The sequence below is a fragment of the Uranotaenia lowii genome, chromosome 2 (genome assembly GCF_029784155.1).
Source record: "Uranotaenia lowii strain MFRU-FL chromosome 2, ASM2978415v1, whole genome shotgun sequence".
Taxonomy (NCBI): Eukaryota; Metazoa; Arthropoda; class Insecta; order Diptera; family Culicidae; genus Uranotaenia; species Uranotaenia lowii.
Window position 1 is genome coordinate 243689502 of NC_073692.1, and position 18556 is coordinate 243708057.

At 34.4% G+C, this 18556-nt stretch overlaps 1 protein-coding gene across 2 annotated transcripts in view; it reads left to right on the forward strand.

Annotated features, from left to right (window-relative positions):
• Positions 1-2704, forward strand: part of LOC129746277 (profilin) — a 34205-nt gene extending 31501 nt beyond the window's left edge. Inside the window, exons 3-5 of one of the 2 annotated variants that reach the window (XM_055739864.1) lie at positions 512-683; positions 1110-1212; positions 1786-2704. In XM_055739864.1, the coding sequence (XP_055595839.1) occupies positions 512-683; positions 1110-1207 (270 nt within the window). In that variant the 3' untranslated portion in view covers positions 1208-1212; positions 1786-2704. Of the gene's footprint in view, positions 1-511; positions 684-1109 lie in introns of both variants that reach the window. The other variant, XM_055739863.1, reaches the window with a different exon arrangement.
• Positions 2705-18556: the final 15852 nt, after the last annotated feature.

Below are 18556 nucleotides of genomic sequence, written 5' to 3' on the forward strand. Positions count from 1 at the left end.
CTAAAGGGTTTGATAACATGCCCAGTCATCACGTGTTGAACTATAAGCTGAAACAGGTGCAAACTCCATCGGTAAAGTCTCGCAACTAGAATATTTTCACGATGGCATATTTTTAGTAAGTTTCCACTAAAAAATAAAGCTAAAAATTCCCAGTAGATTCTGCTGCCGATCAATAGGTGTAAGTCAAGTAAGTAAGTAAGTAAGTAAGTCAAGCGAATGCGTGTTATTTTAGTACCAGTGATCTTCCACATATTTTCGCCGTCGGATTTTAAGTGTTCTTTTTTTTCTTTGGTTTCTGTAGATTGCCGACTAGGCGTGATTTCAAGAATGTTATGCGGTGTTATTTTTAGCGCTGGTGAGATGAGAGTTTTGAGAAGGGAATGTGTGTTCCATTTTATAGTTCAAGGTCATACATATTTTTAGGAAATTGATGGATATTTACAAATCTGAACAGTACGAGGTTAGCATGAGTGAATACTAATAAATTTATTTTTTTTCGTTTTTGTTATAGGTATCAAAAGAAGAATTGGCGAAAATAGTGCAAGGTTTCGATAAAACCGAACTGCTCACCTCAGGAGGAGTGACACTGGCCGGCCAGCGTTACATCTACCTATCAGGAACCGACCGAGTAATCCGAGCAAAGCTGGGAAAAATGGGAGTCCATTGTATGAAAACTCAACAGGGTAAGTGTCGAAGGGTTTAGACTTTTCGCGAACCAGAACTGAATCACCATTTGCATTGTCTGTGGAACGGGTTTGATCAAATCAAGATCGAACTAAACCACTGGGGCAATGCATACAGCAAATAAGAATAATTTCGAGATGTGTGGTAGCAATTCAATGCGCACATGTCTGTACTTATTTCTTACATTTTTATGATAGGTACTTTCTTGGTCTTAGCTAAATTTGTTTTAAATGCAACTATTAATTATTATTTTTTTAATTGTTGTAAATTTTCAATATTATAAAGAATACTTCCAAAATAAGACATGTTTTTTGCATTCAATATTATGGGCATCGTAATGCTTCCCTAAAATTATTTTATATCTCAAGCTTAACATAAAAATGTGCAGAAACTAATATAATGTTTTATGTTCTATACCTTTACAGCTGTTATAGTATCAATTTATGAAGAACCAGTTCAGCCTCAGCAAGCAGCGTCTATAGTTGAAAAACTTGGAGATTATCTAATTACCTGTGGTTATTAGAAGAGGTAAACTTTCAAACTGCTTTTTATAATTTAAACTTTAGAAATCAACACTTGGATAAAAAAAATAAAAAAAAAGATAAAAACGTGAAAAAAGATACAGTATAGGATTACTGCTCCTTAGGGTCGATGCGATGATGAATGAAGCGCGTTAGCAGAAAACAATTTAACAAATGCTGATTGTAAGAATAAGATCGGAGGAAAAGAAGATTCTTTTTCTTCTTTTGCAAAGTCAATATTTATAAGTTTCCTTGATAGTTTTTTGTTTTTTTTTTCTCTTTTGTTTTCTCTACATTATTGCAGAAGTTTTTGAGATTGAGAGAGAAAGGACATTTGACACATTAATTTCATCTTGTTTTTTTTTTATTTCATAACTTCTTATTTTCTCATTTTGTCCTACGAATGATGGTTGTTTGTGTTAGATTATGTTTCCTTCGATCAGTTTTTGAATAAAAATCTACTTAAATTGAATTTAGTTTTACACACACAAAATTTCGTACGTTGTTTCCAATCAAACAATGGTCATCAGTGTATGATTTTCTGTTTTGTTTTTCTTCTCTCTTTCTATTTTATTTGCAGCCCACGGCGGCAGTGTGAGCGTATATCTCTTGTATTTGTGTAAAATCGTTTCCGTAAATTAAGAAATTGTAATTTGTATTAGCTCATAAAATCGCAAAGCATCTCTCTGAATTGGTTATAATAATACTGAAGAACTAGAGACAGGAAAACGGCAGGTGGCATAAAAAGGGCCAAATAGTGTATTTACACTAGCTTGGGGAAAACGAGATGATTCTTCCCTAAGATGGCACACGAGATGATTTGAAGTCATAGGATACGAGCACGAGCATGAGAAGGTTGTAGAGTTGAGGTCAGCAGAGGAGGACAAGAAACAAAAAAAAATGTGAAATAAAAAAGCAACAATGTGAAAATATAAGGTTAAACTGAGGAATACCATTTTTGGTGACAAAAAAGGAAAATGAACGCATAACTTACGCTACTATTATTATCATCCATAACTGTATTAATTATTCAGAAGGAACTGCTGAATCGTGGAACAGATTTCGATCATTGATTTGCTAAACAAAAATCAGTTTCTTTGTCGGACAGCATAAATAAAAAGCATAATATGAGATAAACATGCAAACACTATGATAAGGATAATACAATGATAATAAAAAGATGAAAAGGATAACAGCGAAGCATAATGGAAAAACAATGTGTGTGATTTACTTCTAATTTATCAATAAGTGAAAGCATGTGGAAATTGAAGAGTTTTTATGTCTCTTTATTTTTTTTTATAAATTATTGTAGATTTTGTGATTATAACTTATTCTATCCTATAATCGAAACAAACATGCTACTGTCTGTGGTTTTCAACACCGCTTAAACACAAACATCCCTTTTTCGTTTATTTTCTGTCTACCATTGCTACTTTTCATAAATGTCCTTTCCGTAAAAGAAAGAAATAAAAAACAAAATCAAAAACTGCAAACACAAAGCTGTTGTTGACTGCAACCGAAAGAAAATCCATAGCCATTCTAAAGTTGTTGAACAAAAAAATTATTCATCCGATGAGTTACTTGCTGAATTTAGACTCTTTGGTTTTTCTTCTCGTGTGAATGGTGCCGTTCAAATGGTTCTATATTTTGGGTGTGCTGGTGTTTCGATAGACGGCGTTATCGTATAAAGAAGGACAGATTCTTCCTGGTTCGTCGAACAATTTTCGTTCATCTATAAAACCAATCTTGTTTGGCTTAAAATGGTGCTCAATGCATAAGTATCGAAATTACTCGTTCATTGATTTCAAAGGTAAGTCATTGCAGCACGCGAATTTTAGTGGTAAGTAATTCGAGAACAGGATTGATATTTTATGCTTCTATTTTTATCTTCATTGGCCGTTCAACGCGGATAATTACCGATTTATTTTTTGAATATTGGCATATATTCACAAGAAAAATATGCATAAATGCCTGTCACAAACGATTCAGAGTTACTGTGAATTAGAATAAATGCGAGTAGTTTACAAATATCGAATACTTTTGTCCACCAGTGTACCAGTGTCACACGCGCATGTATGTATGTATGTATGTTTGACCCACCAGTGGCTGATAGGTCTTTCGACCCGAGTCGGTACGGGAAGTCTCGATCGCGCATTGAAATATTGTTCATCCTTAACTCATTAACAATAATTGCAGCACTACCAAGGGGTCCGTTACCACTGGCTTGGGACAGGTTTGACTCATCTCTCTTCCTTCAAACTGTTCGAAACAAATAAGGAATCCTGGAAAGGTACCTGAGTAACCTACTCGAGATTCCAAATTTGCCGAGATACTCCGGCTGGCTTGAACTCACAATCCATTGTATATCAGTTTTCCGTTCGTTTGATGCCCTGTCTTACCCCCCACTTAACCCCAATAATAGAGTTAAGCTATTTTCTATTCAAATAAGGAAGTTTGAAATTTAGAAAAGAATGGTAATATAAAAATCTCAAAACAGTACGAAAAATAAGGAACGAGCTCACCAAATTCAACAGCATGAGGGCCACCCAACAACGGTAAAAGGTTGTTCATCTTCGATTTCTTGACTTCTAATAAGGTTATTTTCCGGATGGCTCCTGATGATCGTTGGTTGTCTTCTTCCGAATTTTTTCAAAATATTCTATTTTCTGGAATACTTCACTTCCTTCATCTCGATAACACACCGAATGCGGAACTTCAGCGACCATTTTGCCAACCCGACACACATCGCAGCAACCTTGATTATTTGTATGTTCTACACCCAAAATAATTTTGAAATTTTTTCTACGGGATTTTTCACGTAAATTTAGATTTTGTTGCATCATATCGATTCTACGTGAGTTTTGTGTAACCACAGAGTATCAAGGATGCTCTGGTAAAAGCTACTTTACTTTCACATAACTGACACATGAATTTCACGTAAAGTCCAAGTGGATGGATTAGAATTCTTTTTTTCCCGTTTTCTCAAGCGTGTAGTAGTAAATTCTTGTTGGAAAACGGAATTGATGTCAGTAAGCTTACTTTGTTTTTTTATGCTGTGAAAATGCGGTGATGGATGCTGCAGTTCAATAACATCCAGCGTCGGAGGATGAGCAAAAGTCCACGGGACCCAAGCGCAAGAAACACAAATCTGAACGTCGAGAGCATGGAGGTAAGTGTACCTATTTCCCCCTCAAAATTTAATTTCACTTAAGCTGTGAATTGTGTTGTTTCCAGCTTCGGAGAAAGCTCCTAGAAGTTCCGCCGATTCTCAAAGTTATCAAGTCAACGGAAAAAATCGGATATGGCGTCTTCGTCGCATACCCCGGTAAATATAATTGTCTCAAATTAAAGAGGGTGAATCTAATAGTGTTTTCGTTTATTGGCAGTGGCAACCTAGTTACCCACGAGTTTTGCCCTAACTGCTGTTATTATGTTCGGTTATTAATTCAGAAGTCCACTAGTTTCGCCCGAGATTTGAACCTCAAGCAGGCGGTTGCACCCCGTAAAAGTTGTCAGTGTTGGGGGTAAGCATAAGGGTGAGTATAGCAACCATATATTTGCATCGTCCCGGGTAACGATTCTGTTTGTTTTTTCAGAAAAAGTTTTGCCCCGCGCGAGTGGAGATAAACGAAAACGGCATAAGTCATTGTATTTTTTCTTTCTAGGAGAGCGGCACAATAATTCAAAAATGCTTCAGCTGCAAGTAAATTCTCGGAACCCGTCCAGTTTTCGGTCCTAACGTACCCTGCTAATGATGTTGAATTTGCTGCAAATTTGACTAACGGTTCAATTTATGATTGTGAAAATTTTGGAAATAAAGGTTATTCTCAATTAATTTTGGTCATTTTTATCTTTATTAATGAATATCAACAAAAATAAAAAGGAAAACAAATAACAAAATCGACCTAAAATTCATTTCGATACCAGAAACATTTCCGGTACCTTTCATAAGCACATCGCGTTGAATTCACTAGAAATTCACGTAAATTGTAGATGACTTTAATGAGGCACCAATTCCTATAGGAGAGCGTTTACTTATTTATTCCGTAGCATCTACGTGAAAATCAATTGGATAAAAATTATGTAGTTTTTCACGTAGCCGGTACGTGCAGATTATTTTGGGTGTAGATAAGGGTCTGAAGAGGACTCGTATCCCCAACAAGTAAAAGCTTCCTTCGCCATCACATTTCAATGAAAATCACCATTTTGTTCTGAATAAGTTACTTTGAGACTAACTTCTCTCATTCAAACAGCTTTTCCAGACACTCTTAACATTAATTACTTTCCCATTAATCATCAAGAACCAAAATTCATGCATAAAAAACTAACAAAACACGTCACTTCCACAGCCACGCGGCAAGCAACACTTTTAATGAAATAAATCCTATTTCACCGAGAATTCCCGGAGCATCCGATGACACTTTATCAGTTCATCTGCTTAGACATCACTTTACATCACTTTTTGAAAACTTGATATCAAATTTACGTAGTAAAATATTTTATTTTATTATGTTTTCGCGGAGCGAAAGAAAAACGCCACCAGTGTCACACGCGCATGTCGCACAAAAAATGATTTTTATGGCACAAAGAACATTCATCATAGCTTAAATGCGAGGCACGGTACATAAAAGTCCAGTCCGGTACGATTGTCCAGATTCCGTTGAAAAAATAAACCGTGATTTCTTCATTTGCAAAATTAAAAAAAAAACTTAATTACGATAACTACCTTTACAATTTTTGATTTTTGCGTTCAAACCAAATTTCGAAAAAAAATTGGCAAAATAAAATGGAAAAATATTTTGGAAACCTTATACAATTCGAAACCTGCTTACACCCAAAATAATTTTCACTTAAAAAATAAGTGACATCTGTAGTAAATTCTCGCCATACGTAATTTCATTTGAATTTTAAGTGATGGGTCAAGTGAATTCACTTAGGTGACCGGTCTAGTGAATTAAACTATGAAATTCGAGTGAAATTTATCTGAGTTTCTAAGTAAGTTTATAGTTAATTATCTCACGCGTTTTTAAATAAAAGAACATTTATAGAACACCACTTCGATTTCAAATACTTACATTACGCTTTCACCATAAATTTATTGATTGGAAAATTTCATCGTAATCTCAAGGCAGATCGGTTACTGCGGATAGTGCGACTTCTAAATCTTCCCTGCTGCAAACCAGAAAATCTATCCAGTTCAACCCACAAGCTGAAACATGATAACACCTTTAAATAACTTTTACTTGCATCACGTTTAACACAAACTACCGCCAAAATCGCCTAATAAAGAATTGGAAAAATCCAAATCCAGCATAAGCTTTAAACGCTGCTCTTTAGAATTTGCCATTTTGAACTCTGAAAATAAACACAATTACAACCCGACATTCACTTGAAATTCAAGTGATGAGGAAGTGAATATTTTTTCTCACTTCAAATTCAAGTGACGCCTGAAGTGAATGTGGATGAATTCACTTGAAATTTAAGTGACTGCCAAGTGAAATGTATATGTCGCACTTGAATGGAAGAAAATCACTGGATCGTTTAACCCTAATCCGCTCTCGCGTGTCAATATGACACTATTGGAAGTTTGGCGGCTAATAACTTTATTCGGGGGCAAATAATACAATTCTTCGGGGACCCTCAATGAATTCTTCAAATCTTTCATTTTGCATCATTACTTTTTTATGGACGCATTCTGAAAGCCCGGGAAAAATAATTCCCTAAGCAGACCTTGAGTGTAAATTTGACACTCCTCACTAAAAACCCCGAAATCTATCTTTGTTTCTCAACCGATTTTTATAAAATTGATACTTTTGGAGACCTCGTAACGTAACTCAATTATTTTTCTTAGACAGTATATAACTATAATACATCAGTGTTCCGTTATTCAAAGTCTATGAAAAAATCCGAAAAAACTTGCTTCGTAAAAAAGCCTGCATATCAGCTACGGAATACTCAAAAAAATTTCACTCAGTGTCCAAAAAAGCTGAAGTTAGATACTATACGTTGCACATAAGGATATATATATTTTTTTATTTTCAAGATCATGACCACAAAAAATGTGAAAAAGTGGTGGAAAACCCGTACTTTTCAATCAATGAACCGTCAAATTTGTTAAAGTGACACCAGATAAATTTTGAAAAAAGAATTGAAAAGTTGACGTAATTTGGCACATTTTTACATGTTTAGATTGTCAAAATACGAAACACGGAATTTTTAACGAATTTTCAAAGGTAGCTGTTTTTCAAACTTTTTGTCAGTTTGAAATTTTTTCAGATTTTCATGCACTATTAACTATTTTGAGTATATTAACTGAAGGTTTCCACAATACATTTATATTCACGAGAAAGCCAATTTCATACCAATTCTAGTGATGTAATTACATAAGCGCTGCGATACTTTTGGTACAAAATTCAACCAAAATCAATCATGTTTAGCATAGGCACCAGATAAGCTGTAAACCTGTGCTATTCTACATTTAGCCTAAAAGACTATTGAAAAACAACTTTTGCATAAGTTTTTTTTTCAACTGGTTAATAGATAACAAAGTGAAAGACTTGGCTCCCTAAAACTCAAAGGTATGAGCCGTTTCAAATAAAGAAATTGTTAAAAAAAAGTGAAAGACAGTAAATACAGCAAAAACGGAACACTACAAAAAGGACCGAGCTGCTACTGATAATTGAAAATGATAAGAAGGGGCGAACAAAGGTTCACTTGAAGGTGCATTTTTATCATTCTCGTTGTCAGTACACATGGTGATGACTAGTGGCTGTAGTAAGATTAACCATTTGCGCATGCACGTTCCGAGTCCATTTGATGGCAATTTATAATTCACGTAGCGTAATATTTCATAGTTATACCTAGCCAGTCAGTAGACAGGAATTTTTCAATCCTTTATTGATTGTTATTAGCAGGTGTGGTGCATACTGATTGTTCATATTAGTAGGGGAGAGTGGGGTATCGTGGGCCATGGGGAAACGTGGGTCACTTTTAATATCTCAGATGTGTGTTAAGATAAAAATCTCAAACCAACTGTCATCGTCGTCGCTTTGCGTGAGCATATATTCCTATATGTTGTTGACTGAAATACGCATCATATGCTTCTTTTATTTATCAAGCTAAAAAAAGTTAGAAAAATTTACTTACATAATTAAAAAAACACCCGCTAATTTCATCGATGGGGAACCTAAAGGGCATAACAAAAATATGCTCATACGCTTATGATCTTAGTTTTGTCATGATGTTTCACTTGGAAAAGGAATTTTTGATGAAACATCAATGAGTCACACAAACGCAACCAATTTGCAAATCATAGCTTGTGGGGAATCGTGGGCCACACATCGTGAATCACCCATATTTTTATGTTTTTATACGCATTCAGAACTTTTAAAAAGGTTTTATCTATCTGTAAAGTTTTCTTTTGCCAAATGAAGAGTTATGAAAAATATTTGGTCCATCCCATAGAAGAAGTTTTGCCAAAACGTTCGCGAGCCAGGTTTTGGAATCAATGCGATCATACAAAGCTCTCTTTTTTATTTAATCATCTGAAATTGCTTTAAAATAACGAAATAAATTAGGAAATCACAGTTTTGGGTCAACTCATAAACTTTGCATGTTATTTGGTCAATTTGGATTTGGTGGCCCACGATTCCCCACCATTTTTTAAAATCCAAAAAATATTGCTTTTTTTCAAACAGTCAGAATTTGGGAAAATAACTTATTAAAAATTGAAAAAAAAAAAATACCTTAAGATACCTTGAAAATGTAGAAAACCATACAATTTTTTATTTTCATTTTATCTTTTATAATAAAGAAGTTATGGAATAACGAAAAAAAGTGGCCCATGATTCCCCACTCTCCCATATTTATTAGGTATTCAGCGTCACACGTTGATACATTTTAAGCTGAGAATTTTAATCCTCGGGGCATGCTTCCGAAATTCAATCATTTTCACTGAGCCATGCTTGACTACATTCAGAGCCAAAAAATCAAAGCAGTCAAATTTTCCTTCTTCAACCAAATCATACAAACAATCATGCATGACAACGACGCTTCTGTATTTGAAACACTTTTGCGATACATGATGAGGTAAAAAAGGACGCAGACTATCAGCAACGAACGTCTCGATGCTGATTTCCTTCCCCTAACGACTTTCAACCTTTAGGATCATAACTGATATGTATCAGTTCTGAGCGATCTATGTAGGCTATCAGATGATTTTGTATTTTTCGTTTTGCCTAGAAGGACAAAATCATGACTAGGTAACCGCAATGAACTGTCCAGCATGTGCTACAGCTTTTTTGAACATGTGGTCCTGGTATTTATTAAGATTTTTCCTTTTGAAACATTAATGATCGTCTATCAATAACGAGCATTATCAACAATGATGCGAGGATAGACGTTCGGGAATGATTGAGGGAGCGACGTTCAAAATGTATCACCAAGTATGTCGATCACCGTCGATTAGCCACGTGACGAATAGCAACGGTAGCCTCCGGTGGGGCATGGTATATCTTCTTGTATCAAGTTAGTGTTGATTTTCGACATATATTCAATGGGTACTTTTACCACGTGCGTATCACAGCACTCGGAGGTAGCATCATTCTAGCTAGAAACCATTCCTGATTGCTTTTCTTGAGCGATTTTCCGACCACTGCCTCGGGGATTTGTTTTTCATTCGTCATTTAATTATTCAAATAGATGAAATGTGTCCAACTAATGTTTTTTTTAATCTGTCCAATAGACTGAGTCGATTTGAGGTCTTTTTTTTAATTTCTCAAACCCTGGGGTCTTAAATGCTTCGTTTTGGTTCAAAACTCATCAACTTCTAGGTATGTATGGGTAAATTGAATATTTTGTACTGAAAAATCATCATCATTTTTGTTTCTTCTGCGGAACCGAGCCTGCTGATGGTTTTTGTGCCATTTTTTTTCTTTGTCCAATGTATTACGTAGTCTTACCTTCTTGGTATGGAAGAAAAGCAAAACAGAAATTTTTGAAAAGCAAATGCAAATTTTCAGAAAAAAAACTCTTACAATAATCGTTAAAAATTCAAATGGATGCCAAAGTTGTCAAATAAAATTTACTTAGCTCTGCGTTTTTTCAATTTTCCTGAAGCGAACTCTTCATCAAACATAAAAGATCACAGTAAAATAAAGTCATATTGTTAGGGCTCCCATAAAGGTGTAATAATGAAACATTAAAAATTTTATGAATTTTTTAGTGGGTTCCTGAAGAAATTATCTGAGCACCTGTTCTTGCCATTTACAGACCTTTTTTTTAACTAAAAAACTAAAAAAACTCAGTAGGTCTTCAGGTTTCTTGCAATTTATTTTCAATTTTCTTATCAAGGCATCAATCAGCAAATCCCAAACTATTTTGGATGAAGGACAAAGTTTCATCCTATGCTCGTTATCGTCAAGGCTGATTCCACATTCACTACATAAGGTATTTTGAAGCCCTCCGATGTTATACAGTTTTAACTTTCCTTTGTTGGGAATCAGATCGTTTAAAAGCATAAACATATTTGAACGATCAGCACTTGGGAGCCATTTCCAATTTACATTCGACCAAATAAGTTTCCAATCCAGAAACCGAAAAAAACTGTAACCCAATTGTTTGTCGGTTTATTTGGTATCATCACTTACCTTAACAGAGCTTGTGATATAGTTCAGTTGGCAAGTCAGTTCCCTCCTGAGCCGATTTCCGCAAATTCGAGCCCAAGAGTAAACCACTCGAACACAGTTGTACCGGTTAAGTTTTTCAATGACTGTCCGCCAATTCGAACGTTGATATGAAGTCGGGAATGCCATAAAGATGGTAAAACGACTGTGATCGAAACAAAAAAAACTTACCTTAATTTATGAGAAACTGTGGCGAATTTTGAGTTCGCCAGTTCTATTGATACACTCAATGAATAAAAAAGTTGATGTTTCTCAACGTTTCTAAGGATTAGTTTTTTCTTTCTTTCAAGATATAAAAAAATCATACATTAGGATGAGTAAAATGATTTTATTTGGGCATATGTGATCTATAAATACAGAATTTCAAAGATATATTACGTTATTATCATATGCTTGAAAATCAAAATTTTGTGTTGAAAATCCGAAAACAAACTCCATAAATAAATCAAATTTAATAACAGAGAAATTAGATAAAAAAATGGAATCAAACTTAACAAGTTTCATTAAATCGTAAACTAAACATGAAAAAGAAAATTTACAATTAACACAATCCGTGTCCTTCAACAATCTGTACACAACTCACTTTTATACATACGAATCGATACTCAAGTCTACTATTTCTTACGATACAACATCACTCAAATCTAACAACGTTTGTTTTACCTTCACTAGCAAGCTTAATTTTTAATGTATTCTCTGTTCAAAAATGTTCAAACTGGTTTCCTATCTTTTGAGAGCACAAACTTTTTTTTGCCATCGATTTGTCTACTCTACACAGCGACGACCTTCTTTCTTTTCCTTTCTTTGTTATTTATCTGCCTTTTGGGGCCAAGCACTGTTCCTGTTGGAGCTACTCGACATTACTTTTCCCAACTATTTTTTTTTCTATTCCTTCTGATTCCTCTGCCTTTTTTTGGTACACATTCCTTCTGATGAATTGATTAATTTCGAACGTTTTGGGCGTTGCTATAATGGAAGGGTGGTAATCAAAGAGGTGATGCTAAAAACCAATAATTTCTCGAGTGTTATCTTTTGTTGGCCAGCGGCACTTCCGCGACTGGAAAGCTGTGTTCGTGTATCAGCTTTTCGTGTCATGTTGAAATGAATTGGGAAGATGCGTTATAAGATTTTTTCTTTCTTCTGTGATGTTTTTGTTTATCTTTTTAACTGATTGTGATGGAATTCAATCGTGCTACTCACATCCTACAGTTTATTGGTGTTTGTTGTCTGTTTTTTTAACCAGATAGTTTTGGTTTATCAAACTATTAGTTTTGTGTTAATCATGCATAAACTGCGAATTTTACTGACAACCTAGAATTTTAACACTAAATCGAACTTGAAACTGTACCGAAATCAATCGTGCAACAAATCGCGTGGGGATACATTTAACCCTCATCCGTCCCTGAAATTTTTACCCGTTACAGTCCATGGAGTGTCAATTTAATATTCCTCACTCAAACCAATACCTCTCTTGTTTTCCAACCGATTTTTACAAAGCTTATAGTTTCGGAAACCTCGTAATGTAACTCAAATATGCTTCTCAGACAATGTTCAGCTACAATTCTTCAGTTTTCCGTTATTCACAGTCTAAGATAAAAAAATCCGAAAAAACATGCTTCGAAAAAAGAATTGTAGATCAGCTGCGTAATGACCACAAACAATGTAAAAAAGTGGTGTAAAACCCGTATTTTTCAATCAAAGAACCGTCAAAATTTTTTAAGTCACACCAGATAAATTTTGAAAAGAGGATTGGATTGCATCTTTAGATAGTCATAATAGGAAACACAGAATTTTTGACGAATTTTCTAAGGTGGCTGTTTTTCGAACCATTTGTCAATTTGAAATTTCTCAGATTTTCTAAGACTTAAATTCAACTTTGCACTGGATTATGAGTGTATTAACGTGAAATTTCCGTAATAAACTTATATTCACCAAAAAGGTAATTTCATACCGATTCTAATGATGTAAATACATTAGCGCTGCGATACTTTTAAAAAATATGATAAATTGTAAGAATCTTGTAATGTAACTAAAATGTGGTTCGCCGACAATATTCAGCTATATTAATTTATTTTTACTTTATTCAAAGTCAAATAAATAATCATGCTTCAGAAAAAAGTTTGTAGATCAGCTATCAAATGCTCTGACAAAAATTCCGCTTAGTGTATTACTAAGTAGAGTTACATTTTGCAAAAAAACTTCGATCGATATACCTTTTTTGGATTTTTTTTAAAGATTGTGATAACAATCAACCGTCAAAGTTGTAGGCCAGATTTTTTCAGCGTGCATCCGGGCCGAACAAATCCGGGCGATTTATATAAAATCCTGACAATATCCGGGCAAATTTTGTTAAAATCCAAAAACTACTCTACAAAAATGAAGAAAAAAATGGATTTTTATTTAAATCAACGTTTATCGAGAGATTTTAAATCGTATTTTAGGCTTACAAAAAAACCTTTCATGATTAATTTGATAAAATTTGCTTGTTTTGGAAACATAAATTAAAAGTTTTACAACACAATTTGTTTTTTTTTGTTTGATTTGCCAAATAAAGTAAATAAATCCGGGCAAATTCCGGGCCTTTTTCAATGGAATCCGGGCAACCGGGCTGGGCCGGACCGGACTGTTCCCCAATTTTTTTAAATTAAATATCCGAGCAAACCCGGATTAAACCGGGCAATCTGGCAACCTTTTATTAGATGTAGTAAAATTTGGAAAATGGAGGCGTAAATATGTACGTACACGATTTACTCTTGCAGGGTTCATCCGATTTGCATGCAATTTTTGTTGCTGTGTTCGTTTTCGCACTGAGCAAAACACAACGGAGAGATAAATTCGAAAATATTTTTGTGGAATTTGATAATTGATGTTTAGTTTTTATTCATCTATATATATAAAAAGCAATTTCTGTGGGTTTGTTTGTTTGTTTGTTTGTTTGTCCACTATAGGCTCTGCCGTCTTAAGAGCTAGAGAGCTGAAATTTGGCATGGAGGCTCATTAGGACCAGGAATGATGAAGAATGTTTTCAGAATTTCGGTTAACCCCTTCTTAAAGGGGTCGTCCATACAAGCCAAATATTGTTTTCGCGTTTTTCACGTTATTTTTCGTCGGATCGTGATGAAAATTTGCACATGGGGGTTTTGAGAGATGAGAAATTGATTTCAGGTATTGAATTTTGGGACAGGGGTCGGCAAAAGGGGTCGTCCATATCAACTTTTCAATATTTTTGTAATATTGTCGTTAGTGTACATCGGATTGAGATGAAAATTTGAGTTCGGATGGTTTTAAGGACGGACAATCGATTGCCGGTATCAAATTTTGTGTTAGAGGCCAACCAAAGGGGTCATCCATATTCACTGTTCACTATTTTTGTGATACTGACGTTATTATACATCGGATTCAGATGAAAATTGGTGCACGAGAGTTTCGCATGAAAAGCAATCGATTCCAGGATCGAATTGAGTGTAAGGGGTCGGCAAAAGGGGTCGTCCATATAAACCTTTCAACGTTTCTGATATATTGACGTTATCATTCATCGGATTGAGAAGAAAATTTGCGCTCGGATATTTTAAGGGACACGCAATCAAGTATCAAGTATCAAGTTTTGTATACGGGGCAAGTCAAAGGGGTCGTCCATATGACCTGTTCGCTATTTTTGCGATATTGACGTTATTCGGATGCATCGGATTCAGATGAAAATTGGTACACGAGAATTTTGAATGAACGAAAAACGATTTCAGGTATCAAATTTTGTGTAAGGGACCGCCAAAAGGGGTCATCCATATTACCTTTTCATTTTTTTGCGATATTGACCTTATTATACATCGGATTAAGATGCAAATTTGCACATAGAAATTATAAAAGACGAACAATTGATTCCAATTATCCAATTCTGGGTCAGGGGTCGGCCAAAGAGGACGTCCATATTAACTATTCGCGGTTTTTTTTTGCGATATTGACGTTATTATGCAATGGATCGGTTCGAAAATTTGCACACGGGAGTTTTGAAAGAAGGGCAAACGATTTCAGGGATCAAAGTTCGGAAAAGAGGCCACAGATCTGCAACGATAAAATCGAAATTTATACACGGTTTACTGGGGTTGGGACGGTCAATTGGTTTTTGATTTCAATATTTGTATCAAACGACAAAAAAGAGGGTCTTTTAAACTATCAATTTGCTTTGCAATAATTACGTGAGTTTGTATCGCATGGAAACGAAAATTCATAAACGGGCGTGTTTTGGAACGGTCAATTGATTCCTGATTTCAAATTTAGTAGCAAACGACGGAAAAAGTGATCGTACATATCACGTATTCAACATTTTTGCAATTATTTCTTAAAAATGTATTCAGAATTTCACATGGAAATGCCTGTAAATTTACATTCATTCAAACTGTTAATGTAAATTGAAAGCGAAACGGAGTTCGTATGGGATCAGCTAGTATCAAATATAAGTCATGGCATCCAATTTTTCATTTTTTTTTCATTCAAATCCCCCAGAGTAGAAAGGCGCCAAAAGCAATCAAGGCTTACTGATACTCATCCATTTTTATGTCCTATGAAGTTTTGGCGCCCATTTTCATAGCCAATGTTCTCTTCACGTGGCACCAAAGCAATGGATACTTGGATGGGATTGCTCGGCTTCTGTATGGGGGAAAAACGTAATAAACTGGTATGGAGCATTTATATGGAAATAGTCATTTTTGTTTCAGAATCAAGACAACTTTAACAAATTTTTAAGCTGATTTTCCCAAAGCTTGCCAGATTACCAGGACTTGCTCGAATATTTGATAAGGGTTCGGTTCGGCCGCCCGGCCATGCTGTCTGGATTTATTCACTTTATTTGCAAAATCAAACAAAAATCTCTAATTAAGTCAATATAACTTTATTTTCAGTTTTGGGTATCAAAACGAATTTTTTTGAGAAAGTTTTAACATAACAATCATGAACGGTGGATGCTCTGGATGCTTAAAATACGATTTTAAATCTGCTGATGTGTTTCGAAGAAGAAAAAAAAGATTAAGGGCTTATCTTTTTGATTTTTGTTGAGTAGTTCCTGAACTCAGCCCGAATTTGCTTGGATTCGGGATGCCTTGATTTTGGATTGCAAATTTTGAAATCAAATGCCCGGATATTGTTCGGTTTTTAAATAAAATAACCCAGATTTGCCTGGCCCGGATACGTGCGGGAAAAATTCTGATTACCTCAATTTACCCCGTTATTTTGTTTTGTAAATTTTCCGGCCGTATTAAAAAATGTATTATTACTCGAGGAAAAATAATATTCTACGATATGACTTTAAAATTTTTGATATTTCCAAAACAACTAAACAAATTATAATGAAACATTCCATAATAAAATGTTCTGTTTATATTTATGGTATAACACCAATAGAATGTTTTATTTTTAATAGAGATGTACCGAATATTCGGTCGGCCGAATATTCGGCGCCGAATACCGCCGAAAAACCGTTAAGCCGAATATTCGGCTCACCGAATAGTTGAGCTAAGTATTAGGCCGAATACGCCGAAAAGGCCGAATATCTACTACAGACTTGTAAAAATTTTCAAATGACTTAGGATAAATTGTAAAATATTAAAAAGAAATGTTGTAAAAGCTACAAAATCATTAAAAACTTATGGTTTCAGCAAAACATCTAAGGTGTATCCGCGTATCTTTCACTGTAGATCGTACAGGAGAATGCTGACAAGTATCGCTTTATACTTTATTATAGTATATTCCAGATTTTCTGGATATATTCAAGCTTGGCCATAAATCCAGTAAGGATTTTAGATCAGTCAATTCTGGCTGGGATGTCCAGATATTGTTTAAAACTTCCCGAATTTTGTCTGATTATTTGCTAAAAATCAGATAAAAACTCAAATTTCTCTTTAAAATCTTATAGGTTTTGTGTTCAACAACAATTTTTCAAAAGTTTCAGAATAAACATAAATTTTGCCTTTTTTGATATTTTTTTTTTCAAAAATCGTCCTGAATGCCTGACCGTGTGGATCCGTGTGGTTGAAAGTATGGTATGCTTTAAGTTAAAAATCATCTTTTTTTAAACAACTATTTTGAAGAAATCTTGCTCAAATTCGACCTTCATCTAGTTTTATATCAAAGAAGCAAATTCAAATAGCTTGGCACCTGTTTCGACATGTTTTGTCCCAGATTTCACAGGAACGCAATCTCTTTAGGGATAAATGCCCTAGAAGCGACTAGTCAGATATTTTTTCAGTTATTGGTGACATTTTGAAAATCAGAAAGACCCCTACTAAAAAAAATATCTCATAATATATCTTTCGATAATATCGTCTGGTTGAAAATAATCGACTAGCAAACATGAGGGGCATTAATATGGAAGAAATTAAAAGCGTTGAAATAGTAGCTGAAGGTTTTTTTTTTCATTAAAAACTCAATAGAATATTCGACCGAATATTCGGCCGAATATTCGTTTGGCCGAATAGTTGAAAAGGTCAATATTCGGTATTCGGCCGTTCGCCGAATACCACTATTCGGTACATCTCTAATTTTTAACTAATTAGTATACTGCCGCTATTCGCAAGACTGTCCCATATGCATTTTCGTCATTTTTCAGTTTATCTCAAAAATCGTTCAAATACAGTTAGTTCTTCAATTTAGACTAAAAACTTTCCTAACTTTGTTCTCAACATATATGAAAAAAAAACCAAGTCATGTCTGTCCCATATGAAATATACCCACAAAGCTGTCCCATATGTCTATTTATACAGAATGCTTCAAAATTGCTCCTCTAATTTACGTTAATTTTACAAATATTCATACAATGTGTGCGACAAAATAAGCATTCATTGAAATTGCGAAAGTTAGATAAAACATAACAGTAAAGTTAAAAATAACAATCTCCATAATTTTTACAAGCTAAGTTTAGCCTAATGGGAAAATTCCATCAAACTGTTTTTTATTTTTATTTCGCATGGAGTTTATTGAATTGTTCTTTGTAAAACATGGAAAATAGTCAGCTACAAAGCCATATTTTTTAGGTTTTTGTCATGCTGTTACTTTCTGCTTGGACTTTCATAAAATCAATGAACAAAAATACGCGTACCTGGTAGCACACGCTTAAGTCATATTGAATTGATTGTTCTCATCAAATATTTTCAGCCAAGATAGTTTGCTGTTTCTGATTCAGCATTAATTTGATTTGAGGTATTTATAGTCTTTCTAAAATGATAATCGACCGAAAAACTTTCCAAAAAAATATTATATTACAGGTTGTTTTATTCATGGAACGTTGTTATTCATTTTATTTCAGACCCTCTCAATTCTTACGATAAACTTTCTTTATCTTTGACTATCTAAACATGTCATAAAGATCATGTCAAACTTTTTTTTATCAGTAAACAACCAGTAAAGTGAATAATACAGCGCAGATAGAGAGAATCAAATGATCAACTGACAAAAGAAAAGCAAAATATGGGACAGCTTTGCTGGTATATTTAATCCGCATGCGAAATATACTCGCAAGGCTGTCCCATCAATAAGCATCAATAACTTCCAAATCAAAAACGCATTGGACAATTATCTTAATATCAGTGAAGAAAGAAGTAGAAAAGGTAAAGTTTAAACCGAAAATCCACGAAAGTTTATAAAAATCTTTAACGCCGTTTTTCTCGGTTCGTTGTTTTT